The 23,688-nt window shown below is 43.4% G+C and overlaps 1 protein-coding gene across 3 annotated transcripts in view; it reads left to right on the forward strand.

The window, feature by feature from the left end:
• The window catches only part of gtf3c2 (general transcription factor IIIC, polypeptide 2, beta), a 163,802-nt gene that overhangs the window by 14,000 nt on the left and 126,114 nt on the right, over nucleotides 1–23,688 (forward strand). For all 3 annotated transcript variants that reach the window (XR_011593856.1, XR_011593855.1, XM_070885142.1), the window contains exons 2-4: nucleotides 880–2,568; nucleotides 10,445–10,802; nucleotides 18,955–19,061. Coding sequence is in view for 1 of the 3 variants with exons in the window: in XM_070885142.1 (XP_070741243.1) it covers nucleotides 947–2,568; nucleotides 10,445–10,802; nucleotides 18,955–19,061 (2,087 nt within the window). In the remaining 2 variants the exon portion in view is untranslated. The remainder of the gene's footprint in view (nucleotides 1–879; nucleotides 2,569–10,444; nucleotides 10,803–18,954; nucleotides 19,062–23,688) is intronic.

Consider the following 23,688-nt stretch of genomic DNA (forward strand, 5'->3'; position numbering starts at 1 on the left):
TTCTTGCAGCCTTCTCAATGCCTCCTCCCTGCTGTCGGTCGGTCGGGCCCTCACTGCCTCCTCCCCCCCCCCCCCCCCCCCCCCCCTTGCTGCCATCAGGAATGGCTGCCTCTTCCCTGCCGTCGGTCGGTCGGGCCCTCACTGCCTCCTCCCCCCCCCCCCCCCCCTCCTGCTGCCGTCAGGAACGGCTGCCTCAACTTGTGAGGCTTCCTGCAGCCTTCTCCCTGCCTGAAGCACTTTCACACAGGTAGGAACATGATTTATTTAATCTTTTCTTTGCTTATAAATTTTTATTCAGGTTGGAATTATTTGTATAAGTATAAATAAGGATTTATTGTAGAATGTAATGACTTCCCTTCCCCCCCCCCCCCCCCCCTCGTTCCGGACTCCTAATTTGTAACCTGCGCCTGATTTTTTAATGTGTAGACAAGGTTTTTTCAGGCCTACAAAAATCTTCACTTGCTCCATTCTAAGTTAGTTTGGAGTACGTTTTCACTGTGGAAACTTTCAAATCAGGTGTGAGTGGCTGGACACGCCCCCTTTTGAAAAAAAAAATTCTGTTCCAAAGTGAAACTGTTCTACCTGACTAGAACTGGAGCAAACTAAATGTGGAGAATTGTGATTTCTAAGATACTCCGTTCTCCACCAGTTGCTCCTAAAAATCAGGAGCAAATCATGTGGAAACTTGGGGCCTTTGTGTGTATTGTATGCAACTTGATACCATGAGCTCAGAGACCCGATGTGAAAGTAACCGTTGGAGTATGTCTGCTTAGTTGGAATTTAAGCTTTGTGGTACGAAACAGTTAAAGACAATGTAATGTTAAGCGACTCATCCTTAACTCCAGTACTAAATTTGAAGTTTTCCGATTTGTTTTCTAGATTTTAATGAAATTGCTGAGCCTGAGCTGATCAACTGCCTGAAGTGTACAAGGAGGAAAATACATTTATGGAACCAAATGTTCAGGAAACCTGTGAGGCTGATGCAGAAGAAGCGCAAAAAAAGGTGGTGTCCGTAGAAACTACACAAACTTCTGCAGACACCACGTCCCAAGTAAATAACGATGGATTGGAGCCTTCATCCAGTGATTTTCACATGGGGATCCCTTCTGAGGACAGTGTGCATTTGGAAAAAGACACCATGTATATGTCCGGCATTACAGAAAGAGGCTGTAAGAGCTTAAAGTTAGTAGTCAATACAAATAAGAGTACTTCACTTGTACCTGAAACAGCCACTCAAGTTGCTAAACCAATGGTTGCTATTAGAACATCAGTGCAACCAGCAACTGGTAACAAAAGGCAGAGTCCACAAAAAGACAACGTTCTGCTGGTTCCTGGCATAAAATTAACAAGTGATCTTTCCACCACAGGTGTGAAGTCTGTGACAGCTTCTGGAGTGTCTGCAGATGAGAACAGTCGAACTGTTGGTACAACCCTTTTACAGCAGAGTGCAAACATTAAAAGGGAGAATTCCAAATCTGCAGACCCCAGCTTACAACTTGCAGATAGTTATTCCACTATGGGTAAGAGTACTGTGATATGTGCTGAAATCTCTTCAAATTATACCAGCCCATTGCCCGAGACTCTGGTAGTTTCACAGCAAGGTACTTGTGAGATAGGAGGCCAATCAAGAAAAGAAAGAAAAGATCAGCTGATAGATTATTTAAAACATTCTGCTGCAGATGCGAATACTGCAACTCCAAATGAGTCAGGAATTGAGTCTTGTCTAACTGTTGATACATTACCTTTCCAACAAAATACTGGCAAAAAAAGGGGGAGATGCAAAAAAGACCAAAATAACTTGATGTGTAGTCCGGCAGTGGACCTCTGTAATATATCTGTGAATGGTAGTATTAGCGAAACAGGAACTAATCTTGTGAAGATCCCCAAGAAACGAGGACGAAAACCTAAAAGTGAAATGGTTACACCTGTGAAAGAAATTCTCTATCACAGTATTACTGAGAGTAATGAGCTGGGAACTCCTGATCCGGTGAAGATCCCAAAGAAACGAGGAAGAAAACCTAAGAATGCAAAAGCAGTGTCTGTTGAAGGAATAGGGCCACAAACTCCATCAATGGGAGGTTGTAATAGTGCTGAGAATGGTGGTGACAGTGAGATGGGAACTCCTCAACTGGTGAAGATCCCCAAAAAACGAGGAAGAAAACCTAAGAATGCAAAAGCAGTGCCGGTTGAAGGAGTAGGGCCGCAAATGCCAACGGGGGGGTGTAATAGTAGTGAGCTGGGAACTCCTGAACCAGTGAAGATCCCGAAGAAACGAGGAAGGAAACCTAAGAATGCAAAAGCAGTGTCTGTTGGAGTAGTGCCGCAAACTCCATCAACGGGAGATTGTAATAGTGCTGAGAATGGTGGTGACAGTGAGATGGGAACTCCTCAACTAGTGAAGATCCCAAAGAAACGAGGAAGAAAACCTAAAAGTGAGATGGTGCCACAAGCAGAGAATACAGATACCCATGGGCTCTTGAGGCCGATTGTCCAGAGACTGTTGGAAGAGAGCGGTGCGGATGATGAACTAACAGCAAGTGGGCGACCAAAGAGGAGGGCAGCCAGAGCGTAAGGAAATAATCTTGTTGGCCATGCACGCGTGCTTGTATTATTGCTATGTGTTCGTGGTAGGCGAGACTCCCTCCAGGAGTGCAAAGTTGGAAAATTACTCCTCCGATCTGAACATCAACAAAGTATTTAACTATAACATAAATTGAAGAGATCAAGACACTCGAATCAATTTACATTAAGCATGAAATAACCATTGGATGTGTCACTGATCCTAGTATTTATTGCTAAATGGTCTGATAAGTAGTGAAGTCCCAATGGTCTATTAGTTTCCTCCCACATTGTAATCTATGCTTTATCTAAGAAGAATGAAAGGTTGAGTTGGCACTAAAATTTGGCAATAAGTGGGACGTGCTTAGGTGGCCTGATATTCACTATATTATTGTGCTGTAGAGCTCTGCCAGCCATCATTAGGACATGGTCATGCTCACTGTGTCCCATGCAATGTTTCATGATCTCAGGCAGAAGGTGCTGGGTTATTTCCTAACACAGTACTGAGGGAGGAGTAATTGGGGGGAGCAAGTTACCTCGGCTGTTTCTGATTAGGAAACAAAAATATGGAATATGCTGCTTACTATATTTAAATGCCTAGGTTAATGGAAGTGATAAGCTTGCAGCTTATTTTGCAGAATTTTCATATTTATGAGCAAAAACATTACAATATTATTGAGCTATTTTGATTAAATTTGTTCTTTTGGGAAGTATTTTTTTGTTTTTGAATTGTGCAAAAGTAAATATAATTTTTTTTTTAAATTACAACTTTAAAGATTTTTATATTTTTTCCTTTCCTCCATTTATATTCTCCCATAGTAAACATACTGGTTCTGAACTTTCAATTGTATTTTAGGCTGCATTTTACCTTGCAGCAATTCCAATGCCAGTAAAGGAGATAGCATTACTTCCTCTCGAGGTGTGCAGTCTCGAAGTGCCTCTAACCTATACTGCTGGAGGTGCAGCACTGGAGCAATAGCTTAAATAGCTGCTGGCGATAGGCACGCTCAGTGCTCAGGCCAGCATTGCGGTTTCATATTTGCCAGTCTGTATGAACCATTCCAATTCATGAGGGAAGATAAGGGAAAGGCATTTATATAGCCTTTCAAGACCTCAGGATGTCCCAAAGCGCTTTACAGCCAATAAAATACTTAAGTGTAGTCACTGTCGTAATGTAGGGAAAGACGGCAGCCATTTTGCACACAGCAAGGTCCCACAAACAGCAATGAGATACTTGACCAGATAATCTGTTTTTCAGTGATGTTGGTTGAGGGATAAATGGTGACCAGGACACTGGGAGAACTCCCTTGCTCTTCGAATAGTGCTATGGAATTTTTTTACATCCACCTGAGAGGGCAAGCTTGGTTTAACTTCTCATCCAAAATACGGCACCTCTGACAGTGTAGCACTCCCTCAGTACTGCACTGGAGTGTCAGCCTCCATTATGTGCTCAAGTCTTTACAGTGGGATTTGAACCCACAGCCTTCTGACTCGGTGGCAAGAGTGCTAGCAATTGAGTCATGGCTAACAACTTGATTAGCCAGAAATGAGTTGCATTTGTGAGTTATTTTGTCTTTTGTTCCAGTGCTGTACAATCTGTTTCATAATGTGAAAATAGAAGTTGCTTTATAACATAAATGCATTTTATAAAGATTTCAGCTTCGTCTCTGAAGCAAAAAGCTCGACATGTTGTCAGCAGTTTCATCATATGGACATTTAACTCCATTTCAATATTAAAATACTGGAGAGAGGAATTTGATACGTGTGAGTTAAGCATTCATATGGTAATGTTGCTGATAGCAATCTTTACCTGTAAATTTTCAGTTTTTTATTTATTCTGGCTATCTGCCCATAAAGCTGAAAACTCAGTTTGAAGCATATTCTTTTTGTAAAACCTAGTTCTTTTGAGTTTCTGTTACTACTCGCTAATGCCTGTTGTACTATTCGCAATTGCATTGCAATATAGTGGCAAATAAGGTGTTGTCATTTTTTTCTTTTTCTACACAGCATTAATGTAATAGAAAGAACTTGGATTTATATAGCACCTTTCACGATCTCAGGACATCCCAAAGCGTTTTACAGCCAATGAAATTCTTTTGAAGTGCATTCACTATTGTAATGTAGGCAATGCGGCAGCCAATTTGCGCTCAGCAAGGTCGCACAAACTGCAATGTGATAATGACCAAATAATCTGTTTTGGTGATATTGGTTGAGGGATAAATATTGGCCAGAATACCAGGGAGAACTCCATTGCTCTTCAAAAGTGCTATGGAATCTTTTACTTCCACTTGAGACAACAGACTTGGTTTAACATCTCATTCGAAAGATTGCACCTCCGACAGTGCAGCACTCCCTCAGTGCCGCAGTGGAGTGTCAGCCTCGATTTTGTACTCAAGAATTTGGAGCAGGATTTGTACCTACAACCTGCTGACTGAGGCAAGAATGCTAGCAATTGAGCCACAGCTGACACTAAAACGTAAACGTAGTGCGCAAAGGCGGATTTAAAGTGGAAAGAATTGGCCCTCCATTTATAATCTTTTTTTGAAAAACTGTACACATTTCTGAAACCTTTATCTGCTCATAGTGGAAGGTTACAAGCTCTCAACCTATGCATGTTTTGTTGAATCAGTATTACTTTCAAGGAGCAAACTCTTCAGGATGTTACGTGCTAGTGCATTGGTTCTTGAAACAAACCTCTGGATGGTGATGAGCATGTGCTGAGGAGATGGAGTGGAGATTGTTGTTGCATCTCTCCCTGAGGCTCTTGTTTCTGTAATTTCTGGCGCTGTAAGGCATTCTTGCTGCAAGTCCCAGTTCCCATCTCACTTGAAGGTGTGATTTTTTTATTTTCCACAAACAGATTCTTGTGCATGAAACACAAAAGGTTAGTATGCAGGTACAGCAAGTAATCAGGAAGGCCAGTGGAATATTGGCCTTTATTGCAAAGGGGATGGAGTATAAAAGCAGGGAAATCTTACTACAGCTATACAAGGTATTGGTGAGGTCACACCTGGAATACTGCATGCAGTTTTGGTTTCCATATTTACGAAAGGATATACTTGCTTTGGAGGCAGTTCAGAGAAGGTTCACTAGGTTGATTCCAGGGATGAGGGGGTTGACTTATGAGGAAGGGTTGAGTAGGTTGGGCCTCTACTCATTGGAATTTAGAAGAATGAGAGGTGATCTTATCGAAACGTATAAGATTATGAGGGGGCTTGACAAGGTGGATGCAGAAAGAATGTTTCCACTGATGGGGGAGACTAGAACTAGAGGGCATGATCTTCGCATAAGGGGCCGCCCATTTAAAACAGAGATGAAAAATTTCTTCTCTGAGGGTTGTAAATCTGTGGAATTTCCTGCCTCAGAGAGCTGTGGAAGCTGGGACATTGAATAAATTTAAGACAGAAATAGACAGTTTCTTAAATAAGGGGTTATGGGGAGCAGGCAGGAAAGTGGAGCTGAGTGCATGGTCAGATCAGCCATGATCTTATTAAATGGTGGAGCAGGCTTGAGGGGCCGAATGGCCTACTCCTGTTCCTATTTCTTATGTTATTATTCTCTGTCCCTTGAGCAGGATTTATAAAATTTGTGCCAGATGAGATATGTTCACCCATAACACACAGCAGAGTCTGCTCCTGGAATGAAGCATCAGCTCCAGATAGCAGCCAGGAACCATCAGGTAGATAAGTGGCAGAGAGAAGCACCACAAGAGGAGGGAGAGTCCTTTCGCAGCTAGGTGGGAGTGCCATGGGAAGAAGGAGATTATCCTTAGGTTGAGATGGCATGGAGAAGGACCTGAAGAGGATAGAAGTGCCACCAGGAGTAGGATGACATTTTAGTAATTAGTGAATAAACGTTGGCCAGGACACCAGGAGAACTCCCCTGCTCTTTGAATGAATTATTTTACATCAGGCAGAGCCTCATTTTAATGTCTCTTTTGAAAGGCAGCACCTGCAACAGTGCAGCGTTACCTCAGAACTGTAGCCGAGGTCAAGTCCTGGAGTGGGGCTTGAAGCCACAACCCACTGACTCTCAGACCAGAGTGTTACCATTGTGCCAAGATACTCGTTAGGATGGGTAATAGAATCCGAAATAGTAGCTCAGCAATTACACAGCAAGTTGCGCAAAACATGCAAGTGAGTAGAACAATGAGAATTGAAATTTGATGCACACGCATTTTAAAGTACTGCACACAGGAAGAAAAGGTGTTACTGCATATACTCCATGAATGGTAACACTCAGAGTCAGAACAATCTGGATTCTAGCCCTACTCCAGGATGACATTAAAGATAAATCATGAAAGAACTTGCATTTTATATAGCACTTTATCATATGCTTGGATATACCAAAGCTCTTCACAGCCAGAGTTATTTTTGAAGTCTAATCACTTGTTATGTAGGCAGCAGATTTGCACACAACAAGGTCCTGTAAACTGCTAATGACCAATTATTGTGCTTTGATTGAGGGACAAGTCACTTCCCTACTCTGCAAATAGTGCCATTGGATCTTTTGCTTCCACCTAAATCGGCAGTCGGGGCCTCATTTTAGCATTTCATCCAAAAGGTGTCACATTTGACATTGCAGCACTTCCTCAGTACTGCACTGAAGTATCAGCCTAGATTACGTGCTGAAGTCCTGGAGTGCGGCTAGATCCCACAGACTTCTGTCTCAGGTGAGAGTGCTATCACTAAACAATGCTGACTGATGACACATGCCCAACTGTATTTGATGCTGAATATGTTCAATGCAAAACAGCAATCAGTAAAATCATTCGAATGTTAAACTACATAGCCAAAACAGTAGCATACAAGTCAGAAAGTCAAGATCAAACTACAGTTTTGTGCTTGGTCCAGTTCTAATCACAGAGGCACAAGGGAGACATTCAAGTTTTGGAGACAGTTTGGAGAGAGCCATAAGGCTGATTCCTAGTGTTAGAATCTGAGTAATGAGGAAAGATGGAAGAAAGACTTGCATTTATATGGCGCCTTTCACGATCATTGGACATTTCAAAGCGCTTTACAGCCAAACGGAAACAGCAATGACCAGATAATCTGTTTTTATGTTGATTTAAAGAATAAATATTGGCCAGGACACCGGAATAACTCCCCTGATCTTTTTCGAAACAGTGCCATGGGTTCTTTTACGTCCACCTGAAGGAGCAGACGGGGCCTCGGTTTAACATCTCATCCGAAAGGCGGCATGTCTGATAGTGCAACACTCTCAGCACTGCACTGGAGTGTCAGCCTAGATTTATGTGCTCAAGTACCTGGAGTGGGACTTGAACCCACAATCTTCTGACTCAGGTTAAAGTGCTACCACTGAACTGCAACTGACACTTGGGCTTTTCAACTATGAAAGCAGGCATCTGAAATGTATATAGATTGCAAGTGGTATGGAAAAGGTAAATCTGGCAAATTATTTTAAGTTCAATTGCGAGAATAAGACAAAGGGCCTCTGGTTCAAACTAGTCAACAGTAAATTTAGGACTGATCGGAAATTCACAGAGTAATTAACACCTGGATTGAACTTTCAGATAGAGTAGCAGAGGTAAAAACCATGGAATAATTTTAGAACCACTTGTATGCTTTAATTTTATTTTGGATGGCTGAACTAAGATGGGCTAGAATAGCCTTCCTCATCCCTAATTATATTGTGACCTTGTGAGATATAGTAGAGTAAGATTAAAGTTCTCTCTGTTGTACCTCCATGTCCAAACACCGCTGCTTACTGAACTAATGTGAAGCTTATCCATTTCCCAAACCAGACATCTTGTGGTTTCTCTGCATGAGTTTGTCAATTAGTGTCACCTGAGGGGCCATTTTGTGCCATCAGAGTCCGAGTTTAATTTGAAGCAGGTCCACTCAGTCATTTTTTCTTTTGAGGTGTTTTCTTCCTTTTACCTTTCGTGGATCTCTCCATGTTATACACTGCCAAGACCCGATCTCGGCTATCTGAAACAGGTTCCAAAAGATGCATAACGTGACGGACTGTTTACTCTGCCTGTTTGCATGTCTGCTTGATGCTGGCTCTGATGACTATGATGTAGCTGAGACCAGTAGCTCGCAATATGCAGTAGTTAAAGATACATATCATGCCAATTCATGGTACAACATGCTGAACTCTATGGGCCCAAGTTTCCACATGATTCGCGCCTGATTTTTAGGAGCAACTGGTGGAGAACGGACTATTTTAGAAATCGCAATTCTCCACATTTTTTTTTCTGTAGTTCTAGTCAGGTAGAACAGTTCTAGTTTAGAACAGAATTTTTTCTTCAAAAGGGGGCGTGTCCGGCCACTGACGCCGGATTTGAAAGTTTCCACAGTGAAAACGTACTCCAAACTAAAGTAGAATGGAGCCAGTGAAGATTTTTGTAGAACTGAAAAAACCTGTTCTACACATTAAAAAATCAGGCGCAGGTTACAAATTAGGCGTCCAGAACGAGGTGGGGGGGAAGGGAACTCATTAAATTCGACAATAAATCCTTATTTATACTTCTACAAATATTATACAAATAAATCCAACCTGAATAAACATTTATAAGCCAAGAAAAGATTAAATAAACCATCTTCCTACATGTGTGAAAGTGCCTCAGCCAGGGAGAATTCTGCAGCCGTTCGTGCCGCTGAGCGGAAGGGGGGGGGGGGGAGAAAGCCGTTCGTGTCACTGAGCGGGAGAGGGAGAGAGGGAGAGAGGGAGAGAGGGAGAGAGGGAGAGAGGGAGAGAGGGAGAGAGGGAGAGAGGGAGAGAGGGAGAGAGGGAGAGAGAGGGAGGGAGGGAGGGAGGGAGGGAGGGAGGGAGAGAGAAGGGGTGGGAGAGAGAGGGGGAGGGAGGGAGGGGGTGGGGGAGGGGTGGGAGAGAGAGGGGGAGGGAGGGAGGGGGTGGGGGAGGGAGGGGGTGGGGTGGGGAAGGGAGAGGTCAGATCGGATCCAGTCCGGGAGTGTGGGGGGGTTGGCGGGTCGGGGAACAGGAGCGCGGATCGGGTCAGTCGGTGGGAGGGGGGGGGGGAAGCGGGTGTCGGGTCGGGTCTGGTCGGGGGTGGGGGGGGGGGGGAGCGGGTGTCTGGTCGGCAGGGGAGGGGGGGGGAGCGGGTGTCTGGTCGGGGGGGTGGGAGTGGGGGTCTGGTCGGCGGGGGGGGGGGGAGAGCGGGAGCGGGTGTCGGGTCTTGTCGGGGGCGGGGGGAAGCAGGAGCTGGCCGTTGGAGGAGCCTTATTCACGCAGCCCCAGTGAGGCCATTCAGCCAGGGCTAGGGGTTGCGTGCTTCGGGCCCCTCCCACACAGTTCAGCGCCTGGAGCTACTGCACTTGCGTGCCGACTGTAGCGCGCATGTGCAGAGGTCCCGGCACTGTTTTCAGCGCCGGGACCTGGCTCCGCCCCCCCCCCCACAGCTCGTGCGTAGGTGGAGAATACCGAGGATTTTTTTAGGCGCGAAAAACGGGCGCCCAGCTCGGAGGGGCGCCCGTTTTTTTTCTTGTGGAAACTTGGGCCCATTGTATTGTGGTTCCATGCAATTATTTTTGTTTCTGTGGCGCACATCCCTAGCCTGTCAGTTATCCACTACTTGTCCTGTGCATTGGAGGACATTACAACACTTCTTATTTTACTTTCTATATATTTGACACTTTCCCAGAATAACACATTGAGAGGTTAAAATGCATTGTATTTTTTAAGTCATGCTTTAGCTTATGTTCTACATATGAATAATTCATTGATTGGTGTGGTCGGGGGGGGTGGGGAAGGTTGGCAAGGAGAATGGTTGGAGTTCCATTGTGAGTGTTATGGATGATAGAAGGCTGTATTTCATTGTGTGAATACACTTGCCTGTATTATAATCTAGTATCAGAATTTGTGTATATTATCTATTAAGCTGCATTGTGTTTTCTTCTAGTGCCTTGCTTTACCTGCATGAAATAGTTGCGGAAATAAAATCACCTCCTTATAAAGTAGATGATGTGGCTGACAGTGCAAATGATAGTGAACCAGACCAATCTCGGTATCGGACGCTGTCTGAACCTCCGTCCTCCCCTAAACGAAGAAGGGGAAGGAAGAGGAAAAAATTCAATGATGATGTTTTTGATGACTTGTCAGATGACAAAGATTTTGTGGTCTCTGATGGAATAACTGATGAGGAAGAGGAAGAGGAAGAAGAATTTAGTGAAGTCGATCTACCCAGTGATATTTCGGAGTCTGATCTGGATGATCTTTATGATGGGGAAGGTCATAAACCAAAAAGGATTTCAATAAATGTGAGTTACTTTACATTGCAGTTCATCTCTGTTGTCATCTACATGTAACCTTTTCCTGTACAGTTATGGGGTAACTTATGCTGCTCTATTCTCAGAACCTCACAAAATTATCTCCATATTCTCTGCGCTTTAATTCTTAACAATGTTTTAGGCCCATCAGCAGTTGCGGATTGAAAACTATTACTAATTTATTGAGCAGTATAAACACAGTCGGGATGAGTTTAAGACGACCCACCCAATGAAAAGTGGATGGGCGGGCAATTAAAATTGTCCTGGCAACCTATTACTCATGTCCCTGTCGCGCATGGATGCTACCACTTTCAACTTTAATCTGCTCTTCGGAGGCGGTGGCAAAGACATCCACCTGCAGCTGGTAAGGTCCAGCTTAATAAATGCAGATCGGGGTCTGGTGACTTCATTGATTCGTCAACTGCAATTTTAACTCTGGTCTGAGCATGGACTCTGTGTAGCTTTCCCACCAAGAGAAGACAACGGGACGAGGATTCGGAACCAAAAGAGGTCATTTAAGGTATTTTTTTGTTTTTACTTTCCTTGTGATGCCAGGAGGAGAAGGATTGATGATCCCCTGGGCTCAACGAGGAAAGTTTAGGTCTCCCCTTCCCCAGGTTTGCCTCCCTTTGGTGCCAACCGAAATATTGCTCTTGTACACCGGCCATCTCCCATTTTGTGTGGGCAGCTGACTAATAGCATGCACATCAGGCCCAGGAGTTAAAATCGTCCGGGCCTTGTGCTGCTGTGGTCAGGGGAGAGATTGGAGCTTGTCCCGTTCCTCAGCCACCCGAATCGCATTCCAGGTTATAATCGGGGCTAGTGTGTCTGGTCAATTACACAGATCTCCACAAGTCGGATGAGATGGATAATTTCTTGTAATTGTTCATTTTGTTAGCATCATTTAAAAATAAAATATATTTGGAAACTATTCCCCCACTCCTTGGAAACACTGTATATGTTGATGGGTATCCATGTTTTTCATATTGAACCCTTAGAAACATAGAAAATAGGTGCAGGAGTAGGCCATTCGGCCCTTCGAGCCTGCACCACCATTCAATAAGATCATGGCTGATCTTTCGCCTCAGTACCCCTTTCCTGCTTTCTCCCCATACTCCTTGATCCCTTTAGCCGTAAGGGCCATATCTAACTCCCCCTTGAATATATCTAATGAACTGGCATCAACAACTCCCTGCGGCAGGGAATTCCACAGGTTAACAACTCTGAGTGAAGAAGTTTCTCCTCATCAGTCCCAAATGGCTTACCCTTTATCTTTCAACTATGTCCCCTGGTTCTGGACTTCCCCCAACATCAAGAACATTCTTCCTGCATCTAACCTGTCCAGTCAAGTCAGAATTTTTATGTTTCCATGAGATCCCCTCTCATCCTTCTAAATTCCAGTGAATACAGACCCAGTCGATCCAGTGTCTCCTCGTATGTCAGTCCTGCCATCCCTGGAAACAGTCTGGTGAACCTTCGCTGCACTCCCTCAATAGCAAGAACGTCCTTCCTCGGATTCGGAGACAAAAACTGAACACAATATTCCAGGTGGGGCCTCACCAAGGCCCTGTACAACTGCCGTAAGACCTCCCTGCTCCTATACTCAAATCCCCTAACTATGAAGGCCAACATACCATTTGCCTTCTTTACCGTCTGCTAAACCTGCATGCCAACTTTCAATGACTGATGTACCATGACACCCAAGTTTCGCTGCACCTCCCCTTTTCCTAATCTGCCACCATTCAAATAATCTGTTTTCGTGTTTTTGCCCCCAAAGTGGATAACCTCACATTTATCCACATTATACTGCATTGCCACATGTTTGCCCACTCACCTAACCTGTCCAAGTCACCGTGCAGCATTTTAGTGTCCTCATCACAGCTCTCACTGCCAACCAGCTTAGTGTCATCTGCAAACTTGGAGATATTACACTCAATTCCCTCATCCAAATCATTAATGTATATTGTAAATAGCTGGGGTCCCAGCACTGAGCCCTGCGGCACCCCACTCATCACTGCCTGTCATTCTGAAAAGGACCCATTTATCCCGACTCTCTGCTTCCTATCTGCCAACCAGTTCTCTATCTACATCAGTACATTATCCCCAATACGATGTGCTTTAATTTTGCACACCAATCTCTTGTGTGGGACCTTGTCAGAAGTCTTTTGAAAGTCCAAATACACCACATCCACTGGTTCTCCCTTGTCCACTTACCAGTTACATCCTCAAAAAATCCTAGAAGATTTGTCAAGCAGGATGTCCCTTTCATAAATCCATGCTGATTTGGACTGATCCCGTCACTGCTTTCCAAATGCGCTGCTATTTCATCTTTAATAATTGATTCCAACATTTTCCCCACTACTGATGTCAGGCTAACCGGTCTATAATTCCCTGTTTCTCTCTCTCCTTCCTTTCTTTAAAAGTGGTGTTACATTTAGCTACCCTCCAGTCCATAGGAACCGATCCAGAGTCGATAGACTGTTGGAAAACCAATGCATCCACTATTTCTAGGGCTACTTCCTTAAGTACTCTGGGATGCAGACTATTAGGCCCCGGGGATTTATTGGCCTTCAATCCTATCAATTTCCCTAGCACCATTTCCCCCCTAAAAAGGATTTCCTTCAGTTCCTCCTTTTGACTAGACCCTCGGTCCCCTAGTATTTCCAGAAGGTTATTTGTGTCTTCCTTCGTGAAGACAGAACCAAAGTACTTGTTTAACTGGTCCGCCATTTCTTTGTTCCACATTATAAATTCACCTGAATCTGACGGCAAAGGACCTACGTTTGTCTTCACTGATCTTTTCTCTTCACACATCTATAGAAGCTTTTGCAGTCAGTTTTTATGTTCCCGGCAAGCTTCCTCTCGTACTCTATTTTCCCCCTCCTACTTAAACCCTTTGTTCTTCTCTGCTGAATTCTAAATTTCTCCCAGTCCTCAGGTTTGCTGCTTTTTCTGGCCAATTTATATGCCTCTTCCTTGGATTTAACACTATCCTTAATTTCCCTTGTTAGCCATGGTTGAGCCACCTTCCCCGTTTTATTTTTACTCCAGACAGGGATGTACAATTGTTGAAGTTCACCCATGTGATTTTTAAATGTTTGCTATTGCCTATCCACAGTCAACCCTTTAAGTATCATTTGCCAGTCTATTCTAGCCAATTCACACCTCATACCATTGAAGTTACCTTTCCTTAAGTTCAGGACCCTAGTCTCTGAATTAACTGTGTCACACTCCATCTTAATAAAGAATTCTACCATATTATGGTCACTCTTCCCCAAGGGGCCTCGCACAACAAGATTGCCAATTAGTCCTTTCTCATTACACATCACTCAATCTAGGATGGCCAGCCCTCTAGTTGGTTCCTCGACATATTAGTCTCGAAAACCATCCCTAATACACTCCAGGAAATCCTCCTCCACCATATTGCTACCAGTTTGGTTATCCCAATCTATATGTAGATTAAAGTCGCCTATGATAACTGCTGTACCTTTATTGCACGCATCCCTAATTTCTTGTTTGATGCTGTCCCCAACCTCACTACTACTGCTTGGTGGTCTGTACACAACTCCTACTAGCATTTTCTGCCCTTTGGTATTCCGCGGCTCCACCCATACCGATTCCACATCATCCAAGCTAATGTCCTTCTTTACTATTGCGTAATTTCCTCTTTAACCAGCAATGCTACCCCACCTCCTTTTCCTTTCTGTCTATCCTTCCTGAATGTTGAATACCCCTGGATGTTGAGTTCCCAGCCTTGGTCACCCTGGAGCCATGTCTCCGTGATGCCAATTATATCATAATCATTAATTGCTGCCTGTGCAGTTAATTCATCCCATCTTATTACGAATGCTCCTCGCATTGAGGCACAGAGCCTTCAGGCTTGTCTTTTTAACACACTTTGCCCTTTTGGAATTTTGCTGTAATGTGGCCCTTTTTGATTTTTGCCTTGGCTTTTTCTGCCCTCCACTTTTACTTTTATTCTTTCAATCTTTTGCTTCTGCCCCCATTCTACTTCCCTTGAAAGTTTTTACGTGGAAGAATTCTACTACAACTGTAAGCCACCAAAAAAGGCATTTAAATGGCAGAAATAAATATCCAGCTTGGATTAGAAGCAGTAGATCATGCTTCATTAAGCTTGTGGAATTCTTTTGAAGGCTAGAGGATGAGGGCTATTCAGTTGATATAATTTACTTAGATATTCATGTTTGAGAATTGTGAACAAATCAATGGCAGACTAACTCTGGATTGAAAACAGAACTGATAGGGAAAGTTCTGTTGAACATGGGGAAGTGGCTACAACAACAACTTACCTTTATATAATGCCTTTATTGTAGAAAAACATCCCAAAGCTTCACAAATGCATAATCCAAAAATGAACGCTGACCCAACGAAGGAGAAAATGGGGAGGTTGACCAGAAGTTTGGTCAAAGAGGTGGATTTTAAGGAGGGTCTGAAGAGGTTGAAAGGTTTAGGGAGATAATTCCAGAATGTGGGACTTCGTTGGCTGAAGGAATGGTTGCCAATGGTGGGACGAAGGGAGGGATGAATGCACAAGAGACTAGAGTCAGAGGAACAGAGAGTTTGGTGGAGGTTGTAGGGCTGATGGAGGTTACAAAGATAGGATGGGACAAAACCATGAAGGGATTTAAACACCAGGATGAGAATTTTAAACTCGTGGATGATTCTGGGTCTCGATTTGGAAAAGAGTACTTATTGTAATAATAACATTTGCTGATGTGAGCCTGTATAGTAGGGTGACAGGAATAAGGGAGATGAGCAGCACTTGGAGATCTGGACCAATTAATTAGCTTGGTTAGGGGATGGCAAGTGGAGTTTATAGATAAATGTAAGATAATCCATTTTGGAACAGGAAATGGCAAACATACTTAATCATAGAAATTACAGCACAGAAAGGAGCTATGACCTATCGTGCCTGTACCAATGCGACCTCTTCAGCTGGATCTATCTGAAGAAATCCCATTTCCCTCCACATTCTCTATATCTTTTAATATTTTTCCTTTTCAAATACTTTTCCATCTCTCTTTTGAATATTGTTATTTCTGTGCCTCAATAGCCACTTTAGGTAAAGCATTCCATTTGTTGAGTGTCAATTGGCATACGTGGAAAATAATTTGAATGTAAGTTGGTGAGGATCCAGTGAATGGTGGAAATTATAGCACAGATGGAGGCTTATTGCATCTGTGCTGATGCTATATCTTCAATTAGAGCTATCTACCCTAATGCCTTTTCCCTGCATTCTTTTTCAAATACTTACCCAATTCCTTTTTAAATGACACTGTCAATAACCACATGCTAAAATATTCCACGTTCTGAATCCTCGATGTGGATTTTTTAATACTAACTTTCATCTTTTGTTCATGCATACAAACATATGAAAAAAAGAATGGGGAAAGACCATCCAATGCATCAAGCCTGCCCCATCCAGATATGGTGCAGCCATATACATATTGGTACATGCATTTCCCCCTCCCACACATCCCATTCACAGAATTTCCTGGGAGAGATAGAAAAAGCAAGAAAATAATCTGAGGCCAACTTAGGAAATATTCTGGAAAATTCCTCTCCATCTACGTACAACAACCAATCAAAGCTCCAATCAATCTGGAACACTGCGTTTCTCTTTCCCCCCCCCCCCAGGGGAACGTTTCCAAGGAAGGATGGAGTGCCTTTGCCTGCAAAAGGCATATGCAAACCACAGCCACGGTAATGAGGCAGCAGAAGGTTTTATTTCTCATGATGTGGACAATGTTGGCAAGATCACGCTTGTAGCTCACCCCTAAAACAGTTATGTTTATAATTGGGTCGCTTCAGGATGCATTAAAAATCAACCCCATATTGTGGGGTGGCAAGTTTCCTTCCATTCGGACATTAATGAGCCAGTTGAGTTTTGTAAACAGTCTGGCAACTTTCATCGCAAACATTTTTCCCACTGCTAACCCAAAAGCTACCTGATGTACTGAATTCAGTTTCACAGCTTGCCATGGTGGGATTTGAAGCTACAACCATCTGGATTGCTAATCCAACACCATAACCAGTACACTAATTTTGAGTTCACTATTGTTGTCAGGTTTCGGAGTTAGATTTGAGTCTTTTAACTTCATATCAGCAGCTCTGATAGTGACTGACAAAAATATATCAGGCTACAGACAATGTTTTCATTGTGATGGCTTACCTCCAAAGGAGAGAATCACAGGGATGGTGTTCTGTTGAGCATGGATTTCTTAGTAGTTTGGAAAAGTCATGTGATTGTCACTATTTCCATGGTAATGTAACTAAAGGCCAATCATGATTTTTTTTTCTCATGAGTGACATTGTTCTGTTGGAGTCTTTTCCCAGTTCCTGATGATCAGATAGTTGTCAGATATCAATGTTTTGAAACTAGTGAATTAAAAGCCTTCTTTGATTTGTTAATCTTGAAGAATAGTCTGCCATACAAATTTTCATAATGGAAGGATTGCTCCTGCAACCTTCACTTATACAGGCTTGTTTGCCTAACAGGTAGTCATCAGGTTTGACTGTTGCAATTGCCTTTAATCTTGTCTGTACCTACTGAGCATCTTTAGTTGATGTGTTCAAGGGCTTCAAATTCCGATTATTCCTTGGAGTCCTCAGAATTTAAGGAGGAGGCTGTGGCCTTTAGCTTTGACTTTGGCGTCCATTGTTGGCATCGAGCATTCCCAGGTCAGGTATAGCGTGACAACATTAAGAAAAAAGCTCCCTTTTATTTTTGTTCCAAAAGGGGCCTAAAGAAAAATAACTAATGGATTGGTAATTAAAATGTGCATATGTGTGTTTTTAATGATATATGGTAGACTGATTCAGTTGTCTGCACACAGTGCTTATGTGATGCAATCGAGTAATTTGTGTTGATCAGATACTGTGTTGCTCATTCATAATGTCACAAATTGTGGCCCTTCAGTCACCTCAACAAGTCCCTTTAAAAATGGCCAAGATCAAATCCTCAGTGGAGTGTAATTTTATATGATGCAACATGCCCGCACCATACAAACGTAGGCTCAAGTAACATAAGAACATAAGAAATAGGAACAGGAATAGACCATACCGCCCCTCGAGCCTGCTCCGCCATTCAATAAGATCATGGCTGATCTGATCATGGATTCAGCTCCACCTCCCTGCCTGCTCCCATAACCCTTTATCCCCTTATCTTTTAAGAAACTGTCTATTTCTGTCTTAAACTTATTTAATGTCCCAGCTTACACAGCTCTCTGGGGCATCGAATTCCACAGATTTGCAACCCTCAGAAGAAATTTCTCCTCATCTCAGTTTTAAATGGGCAGCGCCTTATTCTAAGATCATGCCCTCTAGTTCTCGTCTTCCCCTATCAGTGGAAACATCCTCTCTGCATCCACCTTGTCAAGCCCCCTCAAAACATAATCTTATATGTTTCGATAAGATCACCTCTCATTCTTCTGAATTCCAATGAGTAGAGGCCCAACCTACTCAACCTTTCCTCATCAGTCAACCCCCTCATCCCCGGAATCAAACTAGTGAACCTTCTCTGAACTGCCTCCTTTCATAAATATGGAAACCAAACTGCACGCAGTATTCCAGGTGTGGCCTCACCAATACCAGGTACAACTGTAGTAAGACTTCCCTGCTTTTATACTCCATCCCCTTTGCAAGGCCAATATTCCATTGGCCTTCCTGATCACTTGCTGTACCTGCATACTATCCTTGTGTGTTTCATGAACAAGTACCCCCAGGTCCCACTGTACTGCAGCACTTTGCAATCTTTCTCCATTTAAATAATAACTTGCTCTTTGATTTTTTTCTGCCAAAGTGCATGACCTCGCACTTTCCAACATTATACTCTTTCTGCCAAATTTTTGCCCACTCACTTAGCCTGTCTATGTCCTTTTGCAGATTTTTTGTGTCCTCCTCACATATTGCTTTTCCTCCCATCTTTGTATCATCAGCAAACTTGGCTACGTTACACTCAGTCCCTTCTTCCAAGTCGTTAATATAGATTGTTAATGTTTTAGGTCATTGTAAAATTTGATGATTAAACCAGTTGTATTTGGGGTCCTTTTGGCTTGAACACTGGATTTTATAGAAGGGCATGTCTTTGAATAACTAACTATTTTAAGTATTTTATTTTCAGAAACAATCTTGCCGTACCAAACGGCGGTTGTATGGAAATTTTGCAAATGGCCTACCTAATGCTATAATGGTACCAGTATGGGAAGCTACAACAATTACAAGAAAGCAGTAAGTCTCAGAACTTTCTTTTCAATGAGAAAAATAAACTTGGAACAAAACTATTTTATTGCACTCAAAGGTGTGATTATATTTATATTTTGAAAATGTAGTTTATATATTTGGATAAAGTATTTGGGACTTGGGACATTTTTCTATGCTAAAGATACTGGCCTAGAAATTACCTACCTTAGCGCCAGCCGTTAACGCTGGTTTTCTTGAAAAAATGGTGGCCGCCTTGCTTCCGGCACGGGACATGGCAACCACCATTTTGGTAAGGACCACAGTGCTGCCGTTGACAGCACTGGTCTCTGAAATGTAAATTAGCAGATCGTGACGTCAATTGGCGAGCAACGCCACGACTGCTAACTTGAATGTTTTCTGTCATCGTTACGCTGGATCCTAAGTACGTACAAGAAAGCATGCGTGAAGCAGCCCTGTCAGCGCTTCTTCAAGGGACACGCACAAATTTCAGGTAAGTTTGGATTTAAGATTTTGGACTGGTTTTTTGATATTTTAAGTAGTGGCTTTGTGCAATAGATGTTAAACATTTTTAAAGTGTGCAGGGAGTGCTGCTGGTTGCTTACAATGCTTTGGATGGTAAAGGAGGGCCTCTGAGAAGACAGAAAATGCTCGAAATAGTCAACAGACCAGGCAGCAGCCACGGAGAGAGAAACCAAGTTAATGTCTAAGGTCAAGATGCTGCCTGACCTGAGTATTTCCAGCATTTTCTGCTTTTATTTCAGATTTCCAGCATCCATTCTGAGGGAAGATGAGGAAGCATACCAGACAGCCCAATTGCTGGCTAGGATATCAGGGATCAAATCCTCCACCTGTGGTACCAGTGACCACAACCCCAATTCCTCTTTCAACATTTGTCCCACACCTTGCCTTCCCTCTGTTCCTGACCATCACAGTGTCTTCTTGGCCACAATGCTGAAATATAAGTCACCACAAAGCAAACTTTCCAATCCAACTTTATACATCTATCTATCCAATATGACATCAAGAAATCAACTAATCACCCTTGTGCATTCCCTGAGTGACTGTCCTGTGTGTGCCTTTTGCCTATCCTACTGATGTGACGCAGTGCTACCCCAGTGGCTGCAGCTGCTAACTGTCAGTGGAGGACACTGCAGATGACCTCAAGGAGCTGGTGGCTGGGAGTGTCAAATTGAGTGTTGGTGTTTCTTCTTCTTCACTCTCCTCTCCCTCTGCTTGGTCAACCACTGGCTGGGCAGGCTGGATTTCTTGTGTGTGAAATGAGGAAGGCACAAGGGTAGCGTTGTGGTGAGGGGTGGACGTGAAAGCAAGAGCTGCATACTTACACCATGCGTACATTATAAATCAGAAGATATTGTGCGATGAGGGGTAAGTGGGATGTAAGAAGGAGGATAACATATGAGGATACCAGCATTTTGTATCCTTTCAGCTCCTCCGCTGGCCAAGGGCTCGGGGTGGTATGACATGTTTGGTACAGATTGTTAGTAGGTGAGTGATTTGGAGGGGGGGGGGGGGGGGGGTCGTGCAGTGAGCAGTGCGTGAGGCTAGTGCTGCAGTTGGTAGGAGACTGCTTTTGAAGATGCATTCACTGACCTTGACCACTGGTCTGAGGTCCTGAATCTTTGGGCGCTGAAGCCAAGTAGTGGGGGTGACACTGCTGGCAGTGACCGCCTTGGTGATCTGATCCCACATCATTTTTTCTGGAGGGCCTCCTGGCCCCTGTGGGTAGAGAACTCCTCTTGCAGTGTTGACATCCTGCACAAAGTTGGATTGGTGAGACCCTGGGTGCCACTTCCCTGGCTTGTTGAGCCATTTGTGTTGGTGCTGAAGCATTTAATTTTTTTTAACGTGTGGAAGGCAGTTTACTTTAAAAATTTAAGAATCCCATTTCGGAATTATTTTTTATGTTTATTTTGTTTTCAGAAGGCAGTTGAGCTCTAAGGGCTAAAGATTGCCTATTTTTAAAAGCATTTTAGAAGGCAGTTCCCCTTTAAGGGCTTGACACTGTTTTCTGAAATATCAGGCTAGCTTTAAGAGAAGATTGCCTCACTCTGGGAACGCTACTGCCATTGAGCCTCCTGCTGAAACTACTGCCCAAAACATTTAAATCAGTAGGCAGCACCAAAATTCTGATGCTGCCTGCACTTTTTTTGTGGGCGGCCGTTAACTTCGGCCTGCAATGGCACCGGCACGTCTCCGACCTAATTGAATTTCTAGGCCACTATATAAGTGCGTTTTTGTTGTATTCCTTAAATGCAGAGAAAGTAAGTGAACAGCTTAGAACATTTATACAATCTGAATGTCCATAGATGCCTTCCTTGCTCATCTTTGTCTTGTACAGTTTTCCCGATTAGTGCTATCCTCCATTTGTAACCTACATGTAAAAATGTGTATGCCTTCTCCTGCTCCTCTTGAATCTACAGGAAGGTGTTTCTTTTTAAAAAAAAAAATGTTGGTTGGAGGCCTCTGATGAATCCAAAGCGTGGCTGACCTGCCCTCTCTTGGTGACTAATTTCTCAAATGGGTCCTTTAAAAGATGTTGGGGCCCTACTTTACTTATTCAAGGGGCCTAATGCCTGGAGGGACAGGAATGCAGAGAAAGGAAGTACAGAGTTAGGATGGAGTGACGTTGTGGACACATTTTAAACATTAGCATGAACATTTTAAGTTCAGAATGCTGTGGGGGAAATGGGGCCTGCGGATGTTGGTGAGAACAGAGGTAATGGACATGTGGGGTAGGATTGTGGACAAGAGTTTTATACAAATTAGAGTTGATGTAAGGTGGAGCTCAGAAGGCTGGTGAGGAAATTATTGGAGAAGTCAATTCCAGAGGTAACAAAAGCGTAATACTGTTTGAGATTGCGGAGGTAGGGTTGAAAGAGGTCGTAGAGGGATTTGAGGATGAGGATGAGGCTGAGGATTTTAAACTTAATGTATTTGGATTAGGGATCCAGTGTAGATCAACAAGGACGGGGTTTTAGTGGTGGTGTGAAGCGATAAGGGTACAGACAGAAAGTGAAGTAAGTGGTCTTGGCGATGAAAGGATATGAGGTTTGACAGTTAGAATTAAACAGCATTTGAACCTGGTTGTACACTGGTTTAGTCTGAGGAAATAGCTGGGGAGGGAGAAGATTTGGAGGTAAGGGTAGAGTTTACCTAATGATCAATGGGTGAATATTCTCACTCGGCCTCAACATTAAACAAGTAATCTGGTAACAATGATGGTTGTGTAAATGAGGCAAGTGCCGGAGAGATGGAGCTGCAAGTTGTACGCATACTGACACTATGCTGACGGATAATGTCTTTGAAAGGGCAACATGTAACCAAGGAAAAGGAGGAGGCCAAAGATAGAACTTTGAGATACACCTGAGGTGATCATCCAGGGACAGGTTAAACCATTGCTGGAGGTGTTAGGACAGATGGGAGTGAAACCAAGCATTCGTAGTTTGTGGAATTGGAAAAGAAGCGGTGGAGAAGAATGAAGTGGTTGATCATGTGTAACAACATGAAGAAGTTAAGGAGAATAAGGAAGGATATTGTTTTTATGGTAACAGTCAGAAAGAATGTAATTCGTTACTTAGACCAGGGCGGTCTAGGTACTGCAGGGTGGAAATTAGACTTGAGGATTCAAATGGAAATTGTGGCAGATGTAAGCATGTAGGTGGGTGGCGATGACTCATTTGTGGACCATAGAATAAATATGGGCTCAATATTTGGAGAGGTCTAGAGGCAGGTGATGGCAGTTTTGAAGGAGAGGGATATGGTGTGTGTACAAAGGGAGCCATTAAAAATTGGGGAAAGGAAAGGTATTTGTGGTCAGGAAATGGGTCTGGTGAGAGTAAAAAGAGGAGAAGCTGTGGAGTGATGGAGAGTCAGGGAAGGATTGGGTCAAGAGAGGAGTTGGGTGAGGTAGCTGAGCAGATGGTCCAAAGGTTGGAAATAAAAAAAATCCCATAGCTCCTTTATTTCCTTTCTTATATTGACAATGCACATATTGCCAATACAGGTTGAGCATCCGAAATCCGGAGCTCTGAAATTCAAAATGTTCCGGAATCCGAACACCGGACCGATCCTTGGTGGGGTCGTCTGGAATCCGTAAAATGTTCTGAAATCCGAATATTTTTTTTAAACCGATTACTGCTGTGAGTTGGGCCTAAGAAGGGGGAAAAACACCCCAAAAAAAATTCAAAAAAAATTTTTTCACACAACATTCATACAACCCTTACCTACTAAATCGCTGAAAAAGAATTAAAAAAAAAATGAAAAACATTAACTTTTTTTTGCAGGTCTTCAACGCAGGTTTTTCCCAGCCGACTGCCCCTGACACCCCCCTCACTCACCCCGCTCCACCGCCCCTCTTTGCCCCCCCTCCCCCTTTACCTCGGTCCAGGCGTTTCCGGCTTCAGGACGTTGGAAAGACGTTCCAAAATACCCGAAATCCGGAAGGGCCTCGGTCCCAAGGTTCCTGGATTTCGGACGCTGTACCTGTATAAGAAAGCACATAACTGAACTAAATACATTGACTGGGAATTTATGGCCTTCAATTCAAATCAATGAACTGTAGTGGGGATCCCCTTGTGTGAAGTGCCGTGACATCAACAGGCTGTCTAAACAGCCAATCAAATCGCAGAATTCT

This window comes from Pristiophorus japonicus, chromosome 7, assembly GCF_044704955.1.
Source record: "Pristiophorus japonicus isolate sPriJap1 chromosome 7, sPriJap1.hap1, whole genome shotgun sequence".
Classification (NCBI taxonomy): domain Eukaryota; kingdom Metazoa; phylum Chordata; class Chondrichthyes; family Pristiophoridae; genus Pristiophorus; species Pristiophorus japonicus.